Below are 23,297 nucleotides of genomic sequence, written 5' to 3'. Positions count from 1 at the left end.
CAGTGTACAATTACAGTCTCAGAACCTAAATCCGTCACATCATGAAGAGTAGGTGTGGGTTGTTGCATTGGAGAACATTTTGGTTGCAGACAACATTCGAAAGCCTTCTATACAGGGTTCAGTTCCAATATTATGACCGATATCTGTGACTTCATGAACAGTTGGGTGCGACTTGTCACTTTAGAGAATACTTTGACTAAAGACAACGTCCAGAAGTCTTTCATACAGGGTTCAGATCCAATATTATGACCTATATCTGTGACTTCATAAACAGGTGGGTGTCATTTGTCGTTTTAGAGAATACTTTGACAAAAGACAACGTCCAGAAGTCTTCCATACAGGGTTCAGTTTCAATACTATGACCTATATCTGTGACTTCATAAACAGGTGGGTGTCGTTTGTCGTTTTAGAGAATACTTTGACTAAAGACAACATTCAGAAGTCTTGCATTAGGGCTTCAGTTTTAATATTATGACCGATATCTGTGACTTCATAAACAGTTGGATGTCGTTTGTCGTTTTAGAGAATACATTGACTAAAGACAACGTCAAGAGGTCTTGCATTAAGGTTTCAGTTCTAATATTATGACCGATATCTGCGACTTAATAAACAGTTCGGTGTCATTTGTCATTTTAGAGAATACTTTGACAAAAGACAACGTCCAGAAGTCTTCCATACAGGGTTCAGTTTCAATACTATGACCTATATCTGTGACTTCATAAACAGGTGGGTGTCGTTTGTCGTTTTAGAGAATACTTTGACAAAAGACAACGTCCATAAGTCTTCCATACAGGGTTCAGTTTCAATACTATGACCTATATCTGTGACTTCATAAACAGGTGGGTGTCGTTTGTCGTTTTAGAGAATACTTTGACTAAAGACAACGTCCAGCAGTCTTCCATACAGGGTTCAGTTCCAATATTATGACGATATCTGTGACTTCATGAATAGTTGGGTGTCGTTTGTCGTGTTAGAGAATACTTTGACTAAAGACAACGTCCAGAAGTCTTGCATTACGGTTTCAGTTCTAATATTATAACCGATATCTGTGAGTTCATGAACAGTTGGGTGTCATTTGTCGTTTTAGAGAATACTGTGACTAAAGACAACGCCCAGAAGTCTTCCATACAGGGGTCCGTTGCAATATTATGACCGATATCTGTCACATCATGAATTGTCAGGCACAGTTAGTTGCATTAGAGCACATTTCGACTATGGAAAATGCCCGAAGGCATTCTACGCAGTATTTGGTTCTTATCTTATGGCCAATATCAGTTGTATAAATAAAAACCAGGTGTGCTTTGTTGCATTAGAAGATATTTCGAACACGCACATCAGCCGAAAGCCTGCTACTCTGGCCTCAATTGTAGTCTTATGACTGACTTAATTCTGTCAGATCATGAAGTTGCAGGCGTGAATATTAAGTTGACTGATATAAAATATGTTGGTAAATATACTGAAGGTACCAGCATATGCAAGATATTGTTAGTAACTTTGGTAGTGCAGGTATAGAAACCCGGTGGTTTGTAAACCTGATCAGGAGGGCAGCCACGCCTCATTCACCACAGAGAGGAGGGGGGGGGGGGAGAGCTCAATGTCAACTCTATATATTAACATAATAGGGAGGGGGTGCTAAGTCAGCCCTGGGGAGGGGCACTGAGACAAACTTTTGCCCCCCCCCCCCCCTCCTTAAGAAGAACCCTGCACACGCCTATGATAAACGTACAGTATGCTAGACGCGAATGTTTATTCGCGGGAGCGGCGCACGCACCGATGTTGATTTCTGGTGCATACCGCTGTAGTTACTTTGGGCACTGAAATGTCAATTACTTCTAAAATAGTCTAAACTGTGGTGTTTGAAGCACTATCAACTTGTTAACGTGTTCTCATATCCTCTAAAACCTACATTCCCGCTCCAGTTGAGAATGTGCCGTTCTGTGCTGAACTTGGACAGTTCTAAGCCAAAAGATCAAGCAACATTGTGCATCGGCCTTGGACGCGTGGGCGTCAACGCGGTCGACGCGTGCCAGTAGTTGCGCGCCCTTTTCCTCCACAGGCGCTACTAGACGCTTTTGACGCGTAGGCGCGTGCATACGCGTGCCAGTGGTTGGCACTTAACTCGTGGATGGGCTGACTGGGACCACCGTCGTGCTGGTGGTACATCTCTAATGCATAGGGTGCGTACATTATCCGGCAAGGTGACGGGAAGGTTACGAAAAGGGTAATTGACAACTACTATATTTTAGCACTAAGCCACAAGGAAGGCCCTAATAATTTCTCACAAAGGAAAGCATCTATATTCGTCCTGGTCTGACAACCGAACCCAAAACCAACTCCTTTCCGCGGAGGGTTCTCCACTAATTGAATAACGGACCCGGATGTTAACGATTGGCCATGCGCGGGTGAATTAGTAAACAATTCGAGACACATGGACACAGAAAAGGATAAATGAGTTTTGTGGAATCCCGCAAGGTGGTGGAATGGTGGTTATGAAAGGGATAATTGACAACCATCTATTTGTATAGCGCGAAGTCACAAGAGAATGCATATTCCTTTCACTCGTACACGAATCACAATGCACCATGTCTGACTGGCTCGGTCCACTGTCTGTGCAGGTTCTGTGGCTGGCGGCTTTGGCGTGCTGCTTCTGCGGGGCGACCCGACCGTCGCCGACGCGACCGCACGGCTTCAAGATGATGCGCAGCGCGCGAGGGCCACCGCCGAGCGGCCGCATGCCGCCGACCACGGGCCGACCCGTCTTCTACCCGACGTCTGGCGAGCTAAGGCCGCGGCTGGACTCACACGGAATGCCAGCCTGCGAGACCCGCGGCTTGGGCGAGAGCGCATACTGCGTTGAAGACGCCACTTACCCGACGTGAGTTGCGCGCCAGGAACGTCCCCTGTCTCGGTTGCTATGAACGCTTGGGCGACGAGTGGTCCGTCGAAAGTGCGTAATGTTATTCTGGTTATTGTTATTGGGTCAGTGCTCCACGAGAGATAATCCTGATCTAGTGTAGTCCTGGGTCATGTGAAGCGCTTGGATCCAAAGATGGGGAGGATTGCGGCTCGCCATCGCTTTGTTTGACAGTAATGTTTTGTAGATCGAATTTATTTTCTCGTCAAAATGAAGAATTCGTTAGGCAGTGCACATTGCTCATAAAAAAACGTTTGTTTTAGTTTGGTTTTTTCAAGGCAAAAATTTATACCGTATTACTTTGGGGGATGCGACTGAAGTCTGAGTAATAACCTAACTGGAGCATGCGCCCCTGACAGGAAATAAGCTACAGGAAAGACTCTAGAAAGCAATAAAAACAGAACACGTATTAAAATCAGGTGTTTTAGGTAATAAAACTTTCATCTGATTATGAGAGGTGTCGTAGAGAAGGGCTTTGGTAATTTCGACCATCGGGCATCCTTTAACATGCTCATGCACCGCAGAACATACAGGCCTCTACAGCGATGAACAGAGAGCACATAACTGTATGTTTTATGCTGTACAGGTTCCAAACTGAAACAGAAAAGCAAGTAGAGTGCACACAAGTAGCCACGCAGCGGGCATTATCGTGGGGGTTGAAGATTTTTAAAATGCGTGCCAACAATCGGCAGAACACAAGCTAGAGTGTATTATAGAGTATATATGTTTGCTGTACGAGTTAAAGCTGAAAAGGAGGTTCGCAAAACAAAGGTGTAACATAAATTCACACTACCTAATAAACAATAAATAACACCCAGAAATCTCAAAGCAATAGTATACTTGCAAAACAACATATTGATGATTTCAAGATTTTAGAGATCAAGGAAAAGCTCAGAATGACGCTGGTTCATGGCGCCTACTCAGTATCAATAATTCCTGGGTCTGAATCATAAGATGATTTTTTCTATGGGTTGCATTTCTTAAACACGTTACATGCGCAGCAAAGACAGCACATGAGGACCATATATTACGACGTTGGCATTATGTTAAACAGTGGCATGATGGGTCAGTATCGTGTAGAACGTCAGCAAAGTGAGGTGTTGGGCTGGTTAAATTTGCGAAAATATAATTATTACGGTGAACGTTTCTTTTGTATTATTTCGTTATTAGGGACTAAAAAGCAATACGCTATAAAGTTGTTTTAAATATGTGTTCACCTATATTCGCCTTTAGGTACCTAAAGGGGTACCTTACTTTTCATACGTTCACAAAACGAGGCTCGCAAATTATTGTTTAATGTATTCGTCTCTGGTATAATGACTGATTCATTTGGAACGTCGTCATAACGATTTAAACAAGTTTAAGCTACCAGCTTTTGAGAAAAGTTTCACTGGTTTAATCTATATGAAACGTTGTGTTCTTCGCAAGCCATGAAATGAAGCTATTACGTGCGACTACGACGAGTTGAGACGAAAACACGGAATGTTCCAGCAAGTCTGCTTCACATTAGATTACATCTTTTGTTTAGTTAAGCAATTGAATGGCTTTTTCGGGGAGGTTATGTGGTTGAGAGGTACTTTTTTTTCTTACACGAAGGACTGCGTCCAGTGTTCGGTCGATGTAAACGTAATTAAACAGACAATAATAATGAAAAAATGCGCTTGGAAAATACCGCTTGGTACGAGAAACGGCTTGACAAGCAGCTCTTCGAGTCCCTAAAATACTGAACTCTTTTTCGGCCCATTTAACCTTCCGCAAAATCCCGTTCATTCTTTTTTAGGAAAATTTCGCGGCGTCGTCCATAATTCGTGCCTTTTTTTATTTTCAAATGGGGAATGGGTGAAGCAACGAAGGGATTGACGAAACGCAGGTACTTCGCTCGTCTGTGCACGTCCAACTAAATTATAGCCGGCCCCGAAATGTGGAGAGTTCATCGGCACGAATCGTTGATTACCTGTCCGGTGTGTAGCAAGACTGGCGGTTACTCGAGTGTGTAAATGAATTTTCATGAACAGTCTCCCTCATATTATTTTATTTATCCCTGATTTTTTTAAACAAACAAAAAACGGCCGTCTGTGCAAATGTCTCTACTGGCGCAAACGTGCACTCTCAACGTGTAACAACTGTTGCGCAGCGATATTAAATCATCTCAAGTGCCTGCCCGCATGGATATCCTTCGAAAGCAAACACTTAAGACATACGTTGCGAGGTTGCAATGATTACCTGTATCCACTGAAAACGCGGGCGTATGTACTTACTTTCGCAAGCATAACCTCCGTACGCAATGTATAGTTACGTCCCACGGCGCGCGCCCTTGCAAGAAACCTTCAGGTCTTGCAACCGCGGTACCGTTGGTTTCTGCTATAAAAAAAAGGGAGCACGTCTCTGCAAAGCTTTATAATGTTGCAACTCGATCTAAATACACAATACAGACTTCCAGAGATATGAACGTTCTCGGTCATTCAAGCAGTAGCCCCATTTTATCACTGGGGTCGGATCTGAACGCTCATCTATATAGTTCTATGCACGCTCCCGATATCTAAAACCTCTACAAGATTTCTGAAAATTTTCCATATAAGAAACAAGAGTTTTAAAGCGGTAGCGAAACAAAAAGTACTTGTTGGCACGTTTTCTTTTTGCTTGCTTTTTGTGGAACAGTTCTATCAAAAGCATATAAAAATACAAAAGAAACAATTGGAAAGAAAAGTAAGAGATACTTCATGCGAAAAAGTTAAGTCTGCGCGAAACATTGAGGTTGCACCTCAAGCGCTAATGTTCCACTGAAAAAAAAGGGGAGGGGGACGGAGTGTACTATATATATAGAATAATTAACGGGCACTCGCCGGTGCGAGAAGAGAAGGCTGTTAAAGGTCAGTGTATGTGGCGCGACGTTAACGCTTTCACTCGTGTTCAGAATACGAAAGTGTAGAGAAGCCTTCTCTTCACATTGCACTTCATGAATCGCGCATACATTCAGCCTATATAGAGGCCGAAGCCGATGATGAGGCAGGTTTCACAGTCGGAACTCGTGAAAACAGAGCGTATACTATATTATCCCGGCGATTCCTCGCTCAACAACTTGCTTTCTCACACCGCAGCTAGTGCTTGCCGCAATTAAAATATTTTTTTTGTGCGGCTTAATGCACGGGGTAACGCAGGTGGCGATTTAGAAAAACCTTCACGCGCGGCTGTATAAAGCGTGGAACATACCGCCAGTTGTCCGAATACTTTATGCGATTGCAGCACGTGAAGAAAGAATTTATTTATTCTAAAATACATAAATAAATAAATTTACCTTTCCTGCTAACTCTATGAATGGTACGCTATTTGTGTGTTATACGCTTAAATATTAATTATCTACCTTATCGATGTGTGTGTTCAGCGGTGTCTTCGTCAGGAGGTGAAAGTTGTCTTTGTAAAGTGAGTGATCGTGTGTTATAACGAGGACGGCAAGAGGAGAGATACAATACTTGGTGTTTTAAGTACCAAATCCATGGTATAACTGAGACGCGCAGTAGTGGAAAGCTTCGAATAATTTAGGGCACCTGAGCTTCTCTTACGGGCCCGGACGTCACACAGTACGCGGGCCTCCGTAGATTCGACTCCATAGAAATGCGCCGGCCATGGCAGGGATCGAAGCAGCGACCTGCAAGCTCAGAAGCCGAGCACAGTAACCACTTCGCGTCACCGCTGCTGACGTCAGCAACGACGATAGCATGTCGGCTGACTTGTTAGCAGCGGAGCTGTTCAAGCTGATAGTTAGTCCGTCTAGAGCAAACAAAACACTAATATTATTATCATGAACCCGCACGGGCTTCCTGCGGCCTCTTCATCATCTTCTTTTTCGACCCCATAACACGAGTGCCGAGTTGCCCGGTGCGGAACGAAATGACTCTGATGGGGGAGATAACGAGTACAGAGAGAGAAAGAAATAGAACGGAATAGATACAGAGAATAACAAAGAAAGAAGCATACAGAGAAAAAACAGAAAGAACTAGAGAATCAAAGGAAATAGAGATAGAGGGAAAAAAGACAAGGCAAGATAGAAAAATCGAGAAAGAGATAGAGAGAAAGAAAGGCCGCCGAGCTACGCACTTGGCTCGGCGGCATTATTATGTACAGTGTTAAGCTGCCTTCAATTTTCTCGTACTTAAGGGTTCTTCACTTCCATATTCACCAACAGGCGAATCATTATTACACTTTTTTTTTTCTCTCCGTCTCTCGGGCGAAGGAACGTTACATCTCGTCCCATTACCATTCGGGCCGAAACTGAGCGTTGTGCATGGGGCAACTCCCCAATGTTGTCCAGTGCCGCAGCGTTTCATCGCTGGGTGTCATAAGCGAAATAACAGGAGACGCTGTCGCAGCCGCTGTCACGAGGAGTGCGCAATGTTCTGCAGAGACGTTACACGTACGCCAGCCATACCAAAGCACTATTCGTCCCTAGATTGAGTGGAGTCGCCGCTTGGCGGCCACTGGCTGAAACACGCTCAGTGTTGATTGCTCCCTGTGTCGCCTGCTGGCCACATAGGCTAGCACGGGCGCGCACGTCATGCTCGTCCTCGAAGGGCGGTTTGTCCCGCTCTGTTAGTGCAACAGTAACTGCTTGTGCGTCTGCCTAGCACTGTCTACACAAGCATTTGGCCTTGCTCGGCAGTATACGTACTGCAATAAGATCAGGTTGGGCACTTACCAAGAGTGCTGTGTATTGTCGTCGTAGCCCCCGTTCGAGAGGATCATGTCGGTGTAGGTGCCATTTTAAGGGGCGAAGCTCCTCTTAGTCTAACCTTGTCCTGAGTCAGGCGTAACTGGCAGTATCTCCCAAAAAGTATAATAGATGGCGCTGTCTCATTGCCACTTCTCGTCTCATTTTCAAGATGGCGTTGGTCTAATAGAAGTGTGTGTAATAAGACGGACAAACGCACGTATAGACGGCCGGACAAAAGCATTGACACACGGACGAATGGAATCATGGACGGATGCATGGACGGAAGCACGGACGCACGCACGGACGGACGGATGGATGGACGGAAGCACGGATGGACGGGCGGACGGATCCATGGACGGACGCACGGAGCGACGGAGGCTCGGACGGAGGCCCACTCATCATCATTCACTCCTTAGATATGCTGTGATTTTTTTAGCTGAAGCACATGGGAAAGCGCCCCTGATGTCGTCCCCAAAATAAGGAATAATAAATATTCTCTTAATGCAACGTTTTACTGACTGAGGAAGAAACGAATTTTCGCATTGCTTTTACGTGTCTAATTCTGGCGCTCAGACTTATTGGTTGTACGATGAGCTTTAACTGAGCTTGACATAACATTTTATTTTACAGTTGTGGTCCCACGACATGCTGCCTAGTAAATTATGGCACTTCGGTACTTAAATTGTCCCTTACAGAGAACAGGAAAATGGAATGACACGAAGGGGACTGAACTTGAGTTGCCGCGTGCAGTTTTAACATAGGGCGAATTGATACAGACACACCCATTTTCTTAGATTTGGGTTCGCTTAAACGAACCGAGATGGCCAACATTTATCTAGACGGCGTGCCTCACATATGTCGTAAAATTTCACACAGAACGTCACCTCTTTTTTTTTTTCACATTATCTCAAGCGCTTTTGTGGCGTAGTGTCAGACTGACGGAACGAGCAGTCACATATTCTCTTGGAAAAATTATTTTATCTCATCAAATATTTGAACCTTTGTTGCATCACTTTCATGCAGATAATCAATTTCAGAAAGCTGTGGGCTGAACCGTTACCTTTTTATACCTGCTATAGAAGGAAGAACGAGCGCGCTCAAGCGCTCTCGGTCACGTAGCTTTTCTCAATAAAATTATCAACTGTCCTGCGTTTATTTCATAAAGAACTGAATAAGACAAAAATTTGGATGCGTAATCGCGGTACTCTTGGACTCATCGCCCAATGATATTGGATTTTTTTCCTTTCTTCCTTTTTTATCCAAGACTAACTTGCACGAAGAATGAATTCAGTCGCGCTCCAGCAGTGCACTATAGACGTGACACAAGCTCAACCTTTAAAATAGAAATACAATAAACGTGACACAGTGCGAAAACGCAGACAGTCGCCAAGCGCGAACATCCTTTATAATGGCAGACTGCGTTTCTGTCACAGGTAGTTGTAATGTTCAGTGAGCTTCGTGCATTCGTTAAGCAATGAATGGCTTATATGTTACGAATAGGCAGCAGTCAACGAATTTTCTTGGTCGACAGTCGGCTCACACCGCTCAGAAAACGCGCCGCTGCGTGCATTGGCATGCGCGCCACCGGCCGCTTATCCACACTAGCGTGGTGACGGTGCTGACCCCTACAGCCCTATCTCGGGGTGAATATCCTGCACGATGGGAAAAGGCGGTAGCCATCTGGCGTTATTCTTCTTAACCGAGCTTCGCGAAAAAAAAGTACAAAGGGTGAAGTTATTCGTGTGATTCTCACCGAAACAAAAAGTCAAAAGTTTGCAGTAGGTTGCGCAAACCTTGGCTCAGCGAAGCTGCTTGATCCTGAGCTCGTCGTGTTGCGTCACGAAAACACAACACCAGCAGCTGTTGTATCCAGTGCGCTTGGCCCAAGAAGCGGTAGCCAAGAGACGGTGGCAGGTGAATCTGGTAGACGCGCGAAGTTTGCCACTCGGAATGTGTTGCAATAACTGTCCCTGAGCCGCGGTGTACGAAACTGTGGCGGTTGGTATGGCGATGGCTCCACATTGTCTGCTCCTGGGTGTGGTGGCGATTTGGCTATTTTTAGCACAGGTGGCACGCAGCTGTGGCGGTTGCTGTGGCAACGGCACAGTAGTAGTTAAAGACGATAGTCTTTCTTGGGGCGCCTCGATGCAAACGTTTTGATCTGTCTGTGTGTTTTTCTGTCTGTATATTTACCTGTTTGTCCGTGGTAACGACACCCCAAACGGCCAATCCCATCCGCAGCGCCCACCAGTATTGCTCAAGTTTCAGCGTTCATATGTGTGCGATTGTCAATTAAAAGCAATTATTGTGCATATCTTAGGCACCATAATAACACGTCACTATTTTGTATGTGTCGTTATACTAGAGAAGGCATACACAAGTAATTGGAAGAACCGTGGCGTTTATCACGCTGCATTGACGATTGCAACGCGATGCTCAAAAAGGCAAGCGTTTCCAACGCTTTGCTAAGCCGACATGTGGTGGCACTTGCGCGTCGCTTTGCGTCCTACATCTTACCGCCTCCAAGACGGGCGCGCTCGCCTTCCTTCGTTTTAGGAGATAACTGCCAGATAGCGCTCGTGTCTAACGTGCCTCGATATGCTCGTTCGCCTTCGCTGCATGGATCGAGACTCTCTAACGCAGCGCCTTCAGAATACAATTCACCGATTTTCTCGCGCAGAACGTGAAATAAACGTTTTGTTCACTTTCTCCAGATGCAAGACTATCGTCTTTCGACGACATTTGCATTGAAACATGCAGATACGGGGCCATTTTTAACGGACGTTTCAATGCTATATTTAACAGCTTCACTGTTAAAAATAAACATGTATTTTGTTGGCAGGGTAAAGTGGTTAAGCCGTGTCGCGCTGCTAAGCTCGAAGACGCGGGTCTGACTCCCGATCACAGCGGGCACATTTTTGTTGGGACGAAGCGCAAAAACATCCGTGTACATCGATAAACATTCCTGAGTTTAGGAGCCCAATAATGAACCCCAGGGGGTCAGATAAATGCGGGGTCTCTCGCACTATGACGTGGTTTGGACACGTAAAGCCCTAAAAAATGTTATTTCAAAAATCTTCTTTCGAAGATTATTCAGAGATATTACAACATCTCTCTTTTTTTTAATTTTTTGGAAAGGGCTGCGCTGTTCTTTTGCTACTATAATGCTTGTTCATCGCCTGTGTCACTTGGAGGTGTAAAGCGATTAAGCCTAGAATGTGAGATAAAAACATACGATATTGGGGTACGTTGCTGATAGGTTTCCACATCATGACAGCGCCTCATTCCATCCTGCTTTAGCTCTGTGAATTGGTAAATTGGTATTTAGCCTATCGCGGCGACGGGCGCCATACACCCAGCTCACCGGATCAAAGTTCCCTGGATTTTTTTCCCTTTTTTTTTAAAGAGTAACGTTCGATAAACAAAGGAAATGTACCGCTGTGAATGTTTTTTTGTATATAACTAATTGCTCGCGAAACGTTCCTCGACTGCCATCGACCTTTATTCAGCGTGTGCAAAATGTAGCTTTTTTTATATTTTCACGCTAAATCTACTGCGCCCCGTGCGCATTCTCAACAAAGTTTCATGTCTGTAGTATGAAATTACCGCACATGATGCCCACTTGAGCAAATTATTCTGTTTGAAATTGATTGTGCAAGACTATACAGCCGTGCGCGCGTCTGAATCCAATTGCGCTGCAGTCTAAACATTTACGACGACGTTAACGTTCGTTAGGGAGAGAGAGATCGGAGACCGCCTCGGTTCTGGTGATACTCAAACAACGATTATTTCTCGGCCGCTCAAAACGAACAGGCGGAACTTACTACACCGCTTTTAAACTCGTCGTCTTGCAGCATTAGTGACTGAAAGCAGAGCCGACGTTGCGGGATACATACGAGCGCGACTGCAGGGTACGCAGCGCGTCATTGGCGCTTGCACGAGTGAGCAATTCAAAGCAATCTATTGCCACAACCTGCGATTGCAATGCGAGACTTTGGGGGCTGATCTGTACGCCTCGTAGCTCACTTGTGCAACCATGCGAGGCCGTCAGATAAACATCTAAAGTTTCACACTCAGACGTGTTTGCATAGATGTGTTGCGAGACACGTATGAAGGGCAGCCTGAATGCCGTTGTTATCGAGATCTCCCATGCAGAAGGCAAATGTGTGGAGGGTGGACGTGGTCTGCTGGAAAGTGAAAGGCTGTTGACTGCAATTAAGGGTAGCGCTACCAGGCGCCTTATGTATACTGTGTTTACACAGTGTAACATGGTGTATTTGCATCGAAAGAGGTGTTCCTTTTCAAAGTGTGTCGTCGATGGGAGGCGAGAACATTCATTGTAGAAAAAGTGCCCTTCTGCTGGGCTTGCGTATGTGTTCGCGCGCAAGCACAGCAGAATGACGCTTAGCAAAACAGCAGAAGGGCGAACTTAGCAAAATACGGTGCAAACACATCAATAATAACACGCGCAGCATTAGTATCCACTGGCATTGACTCTTACGAACAATTTTATCGTACGAACTTTTTTCTAAGCCCTGATTTTTACGGCGCCGTGAAAAAGGTTCTTCCTCTTAGTAATAGAGGTTATTCTGGCGTCCTCGGAAAGTCCCCCTAACAATATGTGAGCATGACTATGCGCTTCCTGTTTTATGTATCTTCCTATTGATGTCAGAATTGTGCCCTTGGACTCTCTGGCAACGCCTTGGCTATATGCGTGAATTGTTATGAAGTCAGTGATGTAATGTACTTCTCGATTATGGATCTTTTTATTGCATATGCAGTGCCAGTGTCGAATGATATACGTCTTAGTTGTATATGATTACTTCTCTGTGAGGCCTAAAGCTGCAGTGCAGTCGGTAAAGATACAGAACTTTTTTTTAGTACTCTGTGGATCTGAGGAAGGAAACTGCTTTCTACATCGCCCCTCTGGTATTCAACGACGGCTGATTACTGCGTTCGCATAACCTTCTGCAGGCAGTCCATCTCTTATTATTCCCCATCGCTGCAAACGCCTGGGTTTAACGTGGCAGCGTTAAAGAGCTAGTTTCGAAAAACTTCTAGCGTCGGTGCTGGTGTCAATGCTTGTGAGCGAAAAATCATCATATACAAGACCGAAAAGTCTAGAACGATGCAAATACCATAATTAAATAATAAAAAATTCCGGAACATGGTGGGAACCAAACCAGAGTTGTTTGGGTCCAAGTGGGGATGAAACTCTCGGATCATTTCCGTGGCAAACAGATGTTCTACCACACTGCCACGCCTCCGCTTGTGAAAACGGTAAAAAGAACTTCCTCTGCTTAGAAACGTAGTGAAAGTAGATTTCATGCTTCACAAAGACTCGCGTCCTGAGAACGCGCTTCACAATGCAACATGAAATATTGCAGTAATAGTGCGTGGTACAAGCGTCCATTGCCAATAGGTGTCGAAATATGTGATTATCATAATGACTCTGTGGTAGAAAGCGCGCACCCCACTACGAAAGTCACACACGCTACTGCACATACTCCCTTAAAGCCACATAGTGGGTGCATAGCAAATTCGAAAAGGTTTTTGGCACTATAAGTGTTTCAAGTACGCATTAAGAACAGGATGTCGCTATTACGTTCTACTCCTAAAGGCGAACTTTTACGGCCCCTAATTTTCGGCATTCAGTGCAAGGCTCCAAAACTGTAATTCTTGGTCTCCCTTGCAAACACTGATTTCACCTTTATGTCACCTATGATATATATATATATATATATATATATATATATATATATATATATATATATATATATATATATATATATATATATATATATATATATATATATATATATAAAGAGCAAGAGAGATATATAATGATATGTGAGGTTCAACGTCCCAAACCCATCGCCATCGTATGATTGTGAGAGACGACGACACCGTAGTGGAGGGCTCCGGAAGTTTCGACCACCTGGTGTTCTTTAATGTGCACCCAAAGCTGAGCACACGGGTCTACAGCATTGTTGCCTCCATCGAACATGCAGCCGCCACAGCCGAGATTCGCTCTCGCGACCTGCGGGTCAGCAGTTGAGTACCTTAGCCACTATAGACAACCACGGTGGGTAGAAAGATACATCATGGCATGCCATAACGACAGTGAAGTAGGTTCGTTTTTTCAGCGATCCACGATTGCCCCTTCATTCACCTCTGCAAAAATGCTATAGTGTTGTTGCATCCGACGGCTACCCAGGCTGTGCAGACTTTGTGTAGTTGCCCACTCGAAGGCGACAGAAGGGGACAGAAAGTCTGTCACTCATCTTCACGTACCCCACACCGGGGGGCCTCATGGTATGTAGAATTTTCGCAGAAAGGCTGTGACTTATCTGACCCCCGTATTCTTAAACAAGACTCGACTCAAATGCTATCTTCCACTTAACTGAGCTGAACACAGCTAGCGCCGCTGCTCGACTGAAAATGACGCCGCGCTTCTGAACAATCACGCCAGGATTATTGCTCATGTACAGCGACTTGTTTCCTCTAGAGACGGCGATTCCATCAACTTTCTTAAGTTAAGGTGGAGGGCTGAGTGAAGGGACGTTCTAGAATACGGGAATAACGCCTCATATGAAAAGCTGCAAGCTGTTAACTATAGTTAGCTAATTAAAAAGCGTTGCACATTTGGGGGGTGTATATGAACATATCTATGTACGTTTTATGTATAGACGCCCACCATACATTTACACGCATTCTGCAAACGTATTACCCGATCGCACGTTGTCGGACGAATTTCGCCGATTAAAAACTCATCGACTTGATACAGTCACCGCCAAGTGCTTCGCCATCCTCCAGTCATCACACACACTGGCAATTTGCAGCGTGAACGTACGCTCATTGCCCGCGCACGCCGTCGATGTTTCGCATGGTCATGTCGTCTGCGAGGCACCTTTTCTGTGCTTCACGTAAACGTGGATTGAAACTGCCCTCGAACTGCCAGGATGCAAGTGCATCAGCCTCGCAGTATGGCCAGACCGCCAAGCTGGTGGAGTCGCCATTTACGAACGCTTCGAAGGGATAACGCTTTTACCGCGCAGCGTTCCATAGCAACTCAACTTCCTGGCCCAGGTGACTTGTGGTGAGGCATGTGCCGTCAAAACATCACACGGCTTCATCGTCGCAGCAGTTTACATCTCGCCGGGAACCTCGCGGAACGACATCATTAAGTTTTTGCTCCACAACTTCAGTGCGGTGTGCCAAGAGACTGTGCCGGCGGTCGTCACAGGAGACTTCAACGTGAATGTACTTCGACGTGAGAATGAATGAATTGTGGCGTTTCTCGCTGCCGAACTTGGACTTCACCTCCTGTCTGACGTCACACAGCCAACTACACGCAACAACACGTGCCTAGATATTGTGTTCAGAAAGAGTGTTGCGTCATGAGTGCACTACGTGCCAACACACTTCAGTTACCACAAGGAGGTTGTCGCTGTCATCGAGTGAACTGTGTTTCATTTATATTCACCAGTGTTTCGATCGAATACTCTATTTACTGCCTTTAATTCATACATGTCATTATATACGTAATCTATTTCGCCATGTCGGTCTTGCATTACTGTCAATCCCAGCACACCCGAGGGAGGGCCTCCCCACATATAGATGCGCTCTACACATAACAAACTGCCACCAGCGGTGACACACGACGTGTAGCCCTTAATACCGGCATGCGCTGCCCACGGGGAGGCGCTTCTCATCAACGCCGTCCCTACGCACGTGCCTTGTTGTGGTCGTATACTGTGGCCGAGCCGCAGGAAACTTGGTTACTTAGCGAGCGCATGTTTCCTACAGTTAATATTGCTCCTAAAAATACTAGCCTTACTTCGTAAAACATACGAATATGCTGCTATTGCATTCATTGTTCGCCCTTTTGGCGAAACTGTGACTTTTTTTTTTAAATTTGCGTAGTACAAATTTTCGCCCAAGCACTAAATGGCGGGTCGATATATTATGGCGCCATATACCGGGTGGTCGGTGTTTATCCAAGAAGCACGGGAGGTCTATGTGTGGGGTATTTTACTTTTCTGTGGATGCATGCATGTTGTGGGCCTGTGTTGGTGGGTATTGTTAAGTTTGGCCTGGAAATTCATCTGGGCAGTCGCCGTTGTGAGTAAGCTGGTCCTATGGAAAGGCTCTCAATCCCTTCGGCGCCCAGTCTGACAGACGCTGTCAAAGATTGGAGCAATTATCCAGACCAAACAGCAAGCAAAGGCGAGTTCTCGTCCTTCAAATGCGGACCCTTTTGTCGTCCCTTCAAGCAGAAGCGGTGACTAATGGACTCGGCGACTCATCGGGCAACGGGAAAGCTGGCGTGACCAGCGACAGAGCTGACGGCGGAGCGGCGCTTCTTTAATCCTCAGTCAAGTAGCCGACCGGCCGACTGCCTATGCCCGCCAGGCATTGTCCCTGCTGGCCTGAGGAGGAGACGTCGTGTCGCCGCGACGCCACGACGAAAGAGGGCAACAGGGACGGCGTCTTCCTGAAAGAGACCGCGACGGACACCGCAGATCACCCCGCTAATTGGGCGAGCTGTGCGGTGGACCCTTTGAAGTATGCGGCCAGGATCGTGGGAACTCTCGACTAACGGCACACACACGACGAGGAAGAGCCCTGCTGGCGCCCCCACAGTGCAGTGCTCACGTGGACCGTGCATGCTCGCCCCCTCACCTGTGTGTGCGTGATTGGTGTTCGACTCAGAGAGGAGGAGCCCGACAGGGCTTAAAACGACGCCGCAGAGTGCTGGACGTCGCTCTGAACTATGTAACGTTCAACCACCATGCTCGTGGTTTGTGAAACCACTATCCCTTCTTTTCTGTAAATATGTGTAAATAATGTCATAAACCCTGCTTTGTTTTCCGTATCCTCTTGTCAGCGTTCAGTTCCTCCATCCGGTTGCATCATCAACGACCTTTCTTCCTTCCAACCTTAACAACTGGTGGCAGCGGTGGGATGGACTTCACGACGTGGTGCTGTGCTGTGGTGAGTGCTTCGTCTTTGCTTTGACTTTCCAGGCTTCAATTGTGTGAGTTTAGTGGAAGCTGGATTGTGTGTGAATTAGGGAGATCACCTTTTGTGAGTTTTGAGTTGTAGGGATCACCTAATTATGTGTGAAATGCAGGACCAAAGTGCAACGGCATTCGTGTCGTGGAAGGCAATGCTAAGAGATGAACTTTTGAGTGTGAGTAAGCATCTAGGCATTGAAGTAGAGGAAGAAATGGGCAGGACAGCGATTTGGAGGCTGATCTCGCAAAAAGCCAGTGAGGACGAGATTAAAAACGCAGTAGAGATTTTTGAAAGACAGGAAATGGAAAAACGGGAGCGAAAGGAACGCGAACGAAAGGAACGGAAACGAAAGGAACAGGAAAGAAAAGAAAAGGAAAGCAGAGATAGAAAAGAAAGAGAAGAAAAAGAAAGATTGGAACGACAGAAAGAGAGAGAGCAGTGGGAGGAAAGCCTGAAATTAAAACAGGAAGAGAGAAAAAAATCAATACAGTACCTTAGATCGGCTCAAGTAAATTTGAGGATCCATGCATTCGAAGAGGGCGAAGATTTAGAGAGCTATCTAACCTCTTACGAGAAAGTTTGCAGAGAACTAGAGCTCGACGAGGACTATTGGTCTTTCGCCTTATCGAGTGTCCTTCCGTGCAACTTAATGGGTAGGATACTCTATCTTTCCGAGGAACAGTTCAATAGGTAAGATGTAGCTAAGGCAGCTTTACTGCGGTGCTTCGGCATCAGAGTTGACAGAAAGCGAATAGAGTACAAGCTCACGAACGCTCCCGTGAAGAACGCGCGACGTTGTGCTGGTAGTAAAACCAAGCCTGAGAGAGGTCCGCGTGTCTCTTATAGCACCCAGGTGGATATTGAGCGAAAATGGGAGATAGCAAAACGGGAGCGAGGTGAAGAGCGTGAGCGAGCACTCAGCCTAGTGATTGAACTGTCGGAAATAAAAGTCGAGGCAAGGAGACGGAAGATTCAGCCATCCGCAAGTGTAGCGCACGAGAAGTGCGAGGTGCAGCCCAGAGCTTTAGAGAAGGCTAGCACGTGTGAAGAGCGCAGCAGGTTCGAAGACGAACCAAATGTAAGAGCTGCGAAAGATGCTGCGCTGCGTAGAGAGGCTGACGAAAGCCAGAGCGAATGCGACGAGGTGCTGTGCCAGTTTAATATTAGCGAAACAGCTATAATAGCTGTAGACAATCTGGCACAGACCTCAACTGTGTTTGTCGCGATGGTGGATCTTGCAAGCAGTGTGGAAGTACGCAAGGACACCGAAGAAAGCTCAGATGCAGCGAAAGTGGGTAACGGGGATATCAGTGCAGTCGCAGACAGCTCTCAGCAATGCGAGGTAGAGTGTTTAAAGGAAAGCAGCCGCACTGTTTCTAAGAGCGTCAAGCTGTCCACCGATCTAGAGTGTGAAATAGGTGTTTTTTTCGAAAATCATCTAGACGGAGCGGCGTCGACAGCTGACGAGTGCAGTGAGAGTGTTAGCGACCTTGAGCTGCGAGCGGTAGGCTCAGAGACGAGTCGCAGGAAGCGGCGCAGACGCAAGAGACGTCGCAAAGTCGCGAGTGAGACAAGCAGCTCTACGCATGTTCAGAAAAGTTTGAAGCCTATCAGCGCAGCAAGCAGGACTAGGCATTTTGCGTCAGCGTCAAAGTTCATTTGTATGCGTCTGAACTGCCGGACGAAAGAAAAGGGAACAGCGGGTCCTTTGCAAATGAAGTCAAATGGGAGGCGCCAGGTTAGTTGGGTGCGTGAGTACAAAGTTAAGACAGGTGAATCGGCGTGACATGGCAACAGTGCTAGGAAATGAAACTGCCAAAGTAGTGTGGCAGGTGGTGCAGAAGCACCATTGAGCTGTAGAACAACCGATGACGCCACCCGAGGCGAACCTCCTAGTAGTGGGGGAAATGGTCGCAAACGTTGCCGCAAGAAAGCGGAACGACTAAGGAATATAAAAGGCGGCGTTCGGCCGGGCGAACGAGCCCAGGGTAAGTCATCGGCCAGTTCAACAACAAGGTCTTTGTGTCGTGCAGTAAGGCACAAGCGGCGAACTGGTAGTGTACAGCGCGAGTCTTCCCGACGGAATGCGCGATGGAGATTTAGAGCTTTTCGTGGAAAAGATTGTCGTCGTGGTCCTAGAAGAAAGGCCACAATAGCTAAACACCGCTCGGGAGCTAGACCAAAGAGGACACCGACAATCTTTCCCACGCGTTGCTCGTATCCCCTCCGCCAGACTGACACAGACAGGCCGAATTCACAAATGACGCGTGACTGTGCAGTTCAGCCTGTTGCTCGTGCACGTTGCTTTCTCGCGCGTTTTCAGAATCGAAGACCACGACCGCCGCGTGTACGACTGAAGAATGAGGGACGGCTGTAAGCTGGAGAGAGTGGCAAAGGAATTTTCTTAGAAGCATGTTTGTTTGCTTATTTTTGGTTTTAAGGTAGTATTCCTTTGTCATCTCCCCGGCTAGTTCGTGTAGCGGCAGTTTTTTCGCGTCTAGATTTTTTTAAAAGCGTTGTAAGTGTTTTAGTTGAGTTGTTATGCGAAAGCAGTGGCGTGAAATCAGTTTTCTTCGAAATAAAATAATGTAGGTATGGGATGCAGATTTGGTACGCCCGCTAAATTTGAATGAGTGGTGGCTATAGGTCATCGTGATATGACTTACGATTAGGGGTGTGTTAGTATGCTACCGTTCTTCGAATGAGAGTATGATGTCGTGCTAGGGCGCACAGCATAGTCCTGTGCGTTCTTTGAAAACATGGGCTGGCATGAGGCTAGACTCAGTTAACGAGCGCGCTAGTATGTGAGGGTAATTTGCTTTTGTTGTTTTAGTGAGTGCTCATAGTTCAAGTGATCTCTTGAGCTGATGAGAGTAGCGTTCGCCAAATTTTGAGGCTAGATACATTTCTAGGATTTATAAGACGCAGTTCGAACTGCTGTGAGTGAGTTTTATTTGGCGTCAGGGTGTCCTACAAGTAGGCACTCACGACTACCTAAGTGTCATGAGAGAATGAAGAAGGTGCACAGATACCTTGTGTATAGGGTCTGGCAGCATTCGTGTAAAAACCATGCAGTTGGTTATGTTTCATTAAATTAGTGATAATTCAGCGAATGTAAGTTACAAATTACTAGAGCGGATGATAGGAGAAAGCTAGTTTTGTAAAAATGGGATTACGGTTATATGGGGCCAAGTTATGTTTGCCTTTGTGTGCTTTTCTCACACGGCAATTTGTTCCATCTTTGGTAACCATCTCCACATCCATGATTGTTGTAACTTTGGCGGCACAAAACTGTCTCAAAATTTTAGCGTACAGGTTTCTCTTTTGTTTGTGTTTGCTGAGAAGCCTGAAGGGTTTTAAGCGGGTTCAATGTGCTTGACTTCAGCATGGTATTGTGTTGTGTGGTTCTCCTTGCTGTTGTCAATCATTGAGAGCTGGTTTGGAAGTTGGTTTCGAGTTCGCAGCTGGAGAGAGAAAAGCCAGGCCATCGTCCTCGTCAGCAACCATTCTCTTCGTGCCCAGCGGTTGGGAGCGCTGGCCAGCCGAGATTTTCCGGGCGGCGGAGGAGCTGTTAAGTTTGGCCTGGAAATTCATGTGTGGGGTATTTTACTTTTCTGTGGATGCATGCATGTTGTGGGCCTGTGTTGGTGGGTATTGTTAAGTTTGGCCTGGAAATTCATCTGGGCAGTCGCCGTTGTGAGTAAGCTGGTCCTATGGAAAGGCTCTCAATCCCTTCGGCGCCCAGTCTGACAGACGCTGTCAAAGATTGGAGCAATTATCCAGACCAAACAGCAAGCAAAGGCGAGTTCTCGTCCTTCAAATGCGGACCCTTTTGTCGTCCCTTCAAGCAGAAGCGGTGACTAATGGACTCGGCGACTCATCGGGCAACGGGAAAGCTGGCGTGACCAGCGACAGAGCTGACGGCGGAGCGGCGCTTCTTTAATCCTCAGTCAAGTAGCCGACCGGCCGACTGCCTATGCCCGCCAGGCATTGTCCCTGCTGGCCTGAGGAGGAGACGTCGTGTCGCCGCGACGCCACGACGAAAGAGGGCAACAGGGACGGCGTCTTCCTGAAAGAGACCGCGACGGACACCGCAGATCACCCCGCTAATTGGGCGAGCTGTGCGGTGGACCCTTTGAAGTATGCGGCCAGGATCGTGGGAACTCTCGACTAACGGCACACACACGACGAGGAAGAGCCCTGCTGGCGCCCCCACAGTGCAGTGTTCACGTGGACCGTGCATGCTCGCCCCCTCACCTGTGTGTGCGTGATTGGTGTTCGACTCGAAGAGGAGGAGCCCGACAGGGCTTAAAACGACGCCGCAGAGTGCTGTATGTCGCTCTGAACTATGTAACGTTCAACCATCACGCTTGTGGTTTGTGAAACCACTACCCCTTCTTTTCTGTAAATATGTGTAAATAATGTCATAAACCCTGTTTTGTTTTCCGTATCCTCTTGTCAGCGTTCAGTTCCTCCATCCGGTTGCATCATCAACGACCTTTCTTCCTTCCAACCTTAACAGTATATGTGCGGTATTCTTACCTTCTATGCTGCATGTTCATTAAATCTGTGAATGCAAAGGGTAGCTTTTAGCCACTTCCTGTGAGGCAAACAAGTATGGATGAAGGAGATAAGCAAACGAGCGCAATACCTCGCGCAATGTGGCTAAAAAATTAATTCGTTCCAACTAGGCCGTGTAGCTTTATTTCTTTCCGTCCGCAAGCAAACAGAGCACATATTCTGCGTAATTGCTGCAAAAATTATACAGACATGCTGCACACGTGCCGAAACCTGCGGCTACAAGGGTTGTGCAGAATTTCTCCATAAAGGTTGTACAAATTGCCTACTGGGAGGCTATAGGAGTGTCTGGAAGTCTGTCATTTGTCTTCACGCATTCTACATCTCGCGTGACTCCCGGTTTGTCAAGTTTGTGCAGATAGGCTGTAAGTTTTTTTTTTTTTTTACGGGCTAACGTGCTATATGATATATTTGCCAATCAAAAAGACGAGAGAACGAGGGACAGCAACACACACAGGACGACACAGGCCATCTGTGCTGTCCTGTTGTCGTGTCTTTCCTTTCCCTGGGGGCAAGTATATGTCATGCAGTGTAAATATCCGCCATGCCTTTGCGACCCTCTGCTACTGGGAAACTGATAACTACTGAACTTTTGCATTATCAGTGTTTTGTCGGCTCGCGCTTATACCTTCGTCAACTCTCATGTACTTCAACGTACTAGCGTTCATACGCCAGCTCAGTAGTTCTGGATCAAAGGCGTGACCCGCGAAGGGTCAGGTGCCTCGACCTCCCCCAGCGAGCTTTTTCTTGGTAATTCCTAATAAAAATAACTTGTGGGTCATTTCTTTCCCTAACAATGCCCCTGATTTGCAACCACTGACAGCCCGTATTTAAATTTACGAGACCAAAAGATACCTAGTGGAGCACCGATTATGTGAGCATTGCGCCTTGTTAAAACGCATTGAAAGTTTGCTCTAAAAAACTAAGTGTACGATAAAGGACACATGAATTTACTCGCTCAGAATAAGATCAAGCCTTGCGTGGGCGTCTGAGTGAATCTGAGGAATTATTATTATGGTGAGTTTGCGAGCCTGGGCGAGTTCAGTTGAAAATAATTGTTGTGAGTCTGAGAAATAGTAAAAAAAACATTCGGTGAACACGAGTCTGAGTGGATTCTTGAGGCATAACATATTTTATGAGTGAGCCTGAGTGAGTCCAACATTTTTTTGTCGAGCTATGCAGGAAAGTACGGTGCGCTTGGCTCTAACTTGCTTGTGTCGAGCAATCGCGACGGTACAGCTAGTCGTCGAGTACGCGCACTTTACCTCTGGAGCCATGAAGCACTGGTCCGCTGAACTTGTGAACATCCCCACATATTTAGTTCACTGTACCACGCGAAAGGCTAGTGCCCATACTTCAAGACTTAAAACGGGATCCATCGGTACACGTATGTGGATACGTGTGAAGAATGGGGCCAAACGTTCTCGGGCTCTATAGCAGCAATCGTTTATGGCACGGAAAGGTCCTCGTTCTTTGCTGCAGTTCTTCAGGAACGAAGGTACTAGCCCAGTGCTGACTCCCTCTCTCTTTTCCTCGTGCCATTTTTCTTTCTCTCACTCACCATATCTGGCATCAAACCACGAGTTTGCTTAGTCGGTTTCTCTGCCTATTTTCTGCAGGCTGTCCCTCCCTTTCTCTCACGCTATTTCCCAGGAAAGAAGGTGTTTGGTGTTATTTTCCCTTCAGACTTGCTCTCCAGCTTTTAGTTTACGCTTGTAGTTTGTAAACAAGGTTTTCCATTGCTTCATTGATCGTGTTTATTGGTTTTCTACGTTCTGTAAACATATCTTCGGTAGTAGAATTCACAGGAGCATGAACAGGTGCTTAAGAGGCTTTTTGTGTGTGTGCGTGCGTGTGTGTGTGCGTGCGTGTGCATGCGTGCGTGCGTGCGTGCGTGCGTGTGTGCGTGCGTGTGTGTGTGCGTGCGTGTGTGTGTGTGTGTGTGTGTGCGTGTGTGTGCGTGCGTGTGTGTGTGTGTGCGCGTGCGTGTGCGTGCGTGCGTGCGTGTGCGTGTGTGTGTGTATGTGTGCGTGCGTGCGTGTGTGTGTGTGCGTGCGTGCGTGTGTGCGTGCGTGC

The 23,297-nt window shown here is 46.5% G+C and overlaps 1 protein-coding gene across 2 annotated transcripts in view; it reads left to right on the top strand.

Moving 5' to 3' along the window:
• LOC119161418 (protein spaetzle 5) overlaps nt 1–23,297 on the top strand; it is a 110,872-nt gene that overhangs the window by 77,200 nt on the left and 10,375 nt on the right. For both annotated transcript variants that reach the window (XM_075879314.1, XM_037413874.2), the window contains exon 2: nt 2,616–2,875. In XM_075879314.1, the coding sequence (XP_075735429.1) occupies nt 2,616–2,875 (260 nt within the window). The remainder of the gene's footprint in view (nt 1–2,615; nt 2,876–23,297) is intronic.

The sequence above is a fragment of the Rhipicephalus microplus genome, chromosome X (genome assembly GCF_043290135.1).
Source record: "Rhipicephalus microplus isolate Deutch F79 chromosome X, USDA_Rmic, whole genome shotgun sequence".
Classification (NCBI taxonomy): domain Eukaryota; kingdom Metazoa; phylum Arthropoda; class Arachnida; order Ixodida; family Ixodidae; genus Rhipicephalus; species Rhipicephalus microplus.
This window is presented reverse-complemented; position numbering and strand designations above follow the sequence as displayed.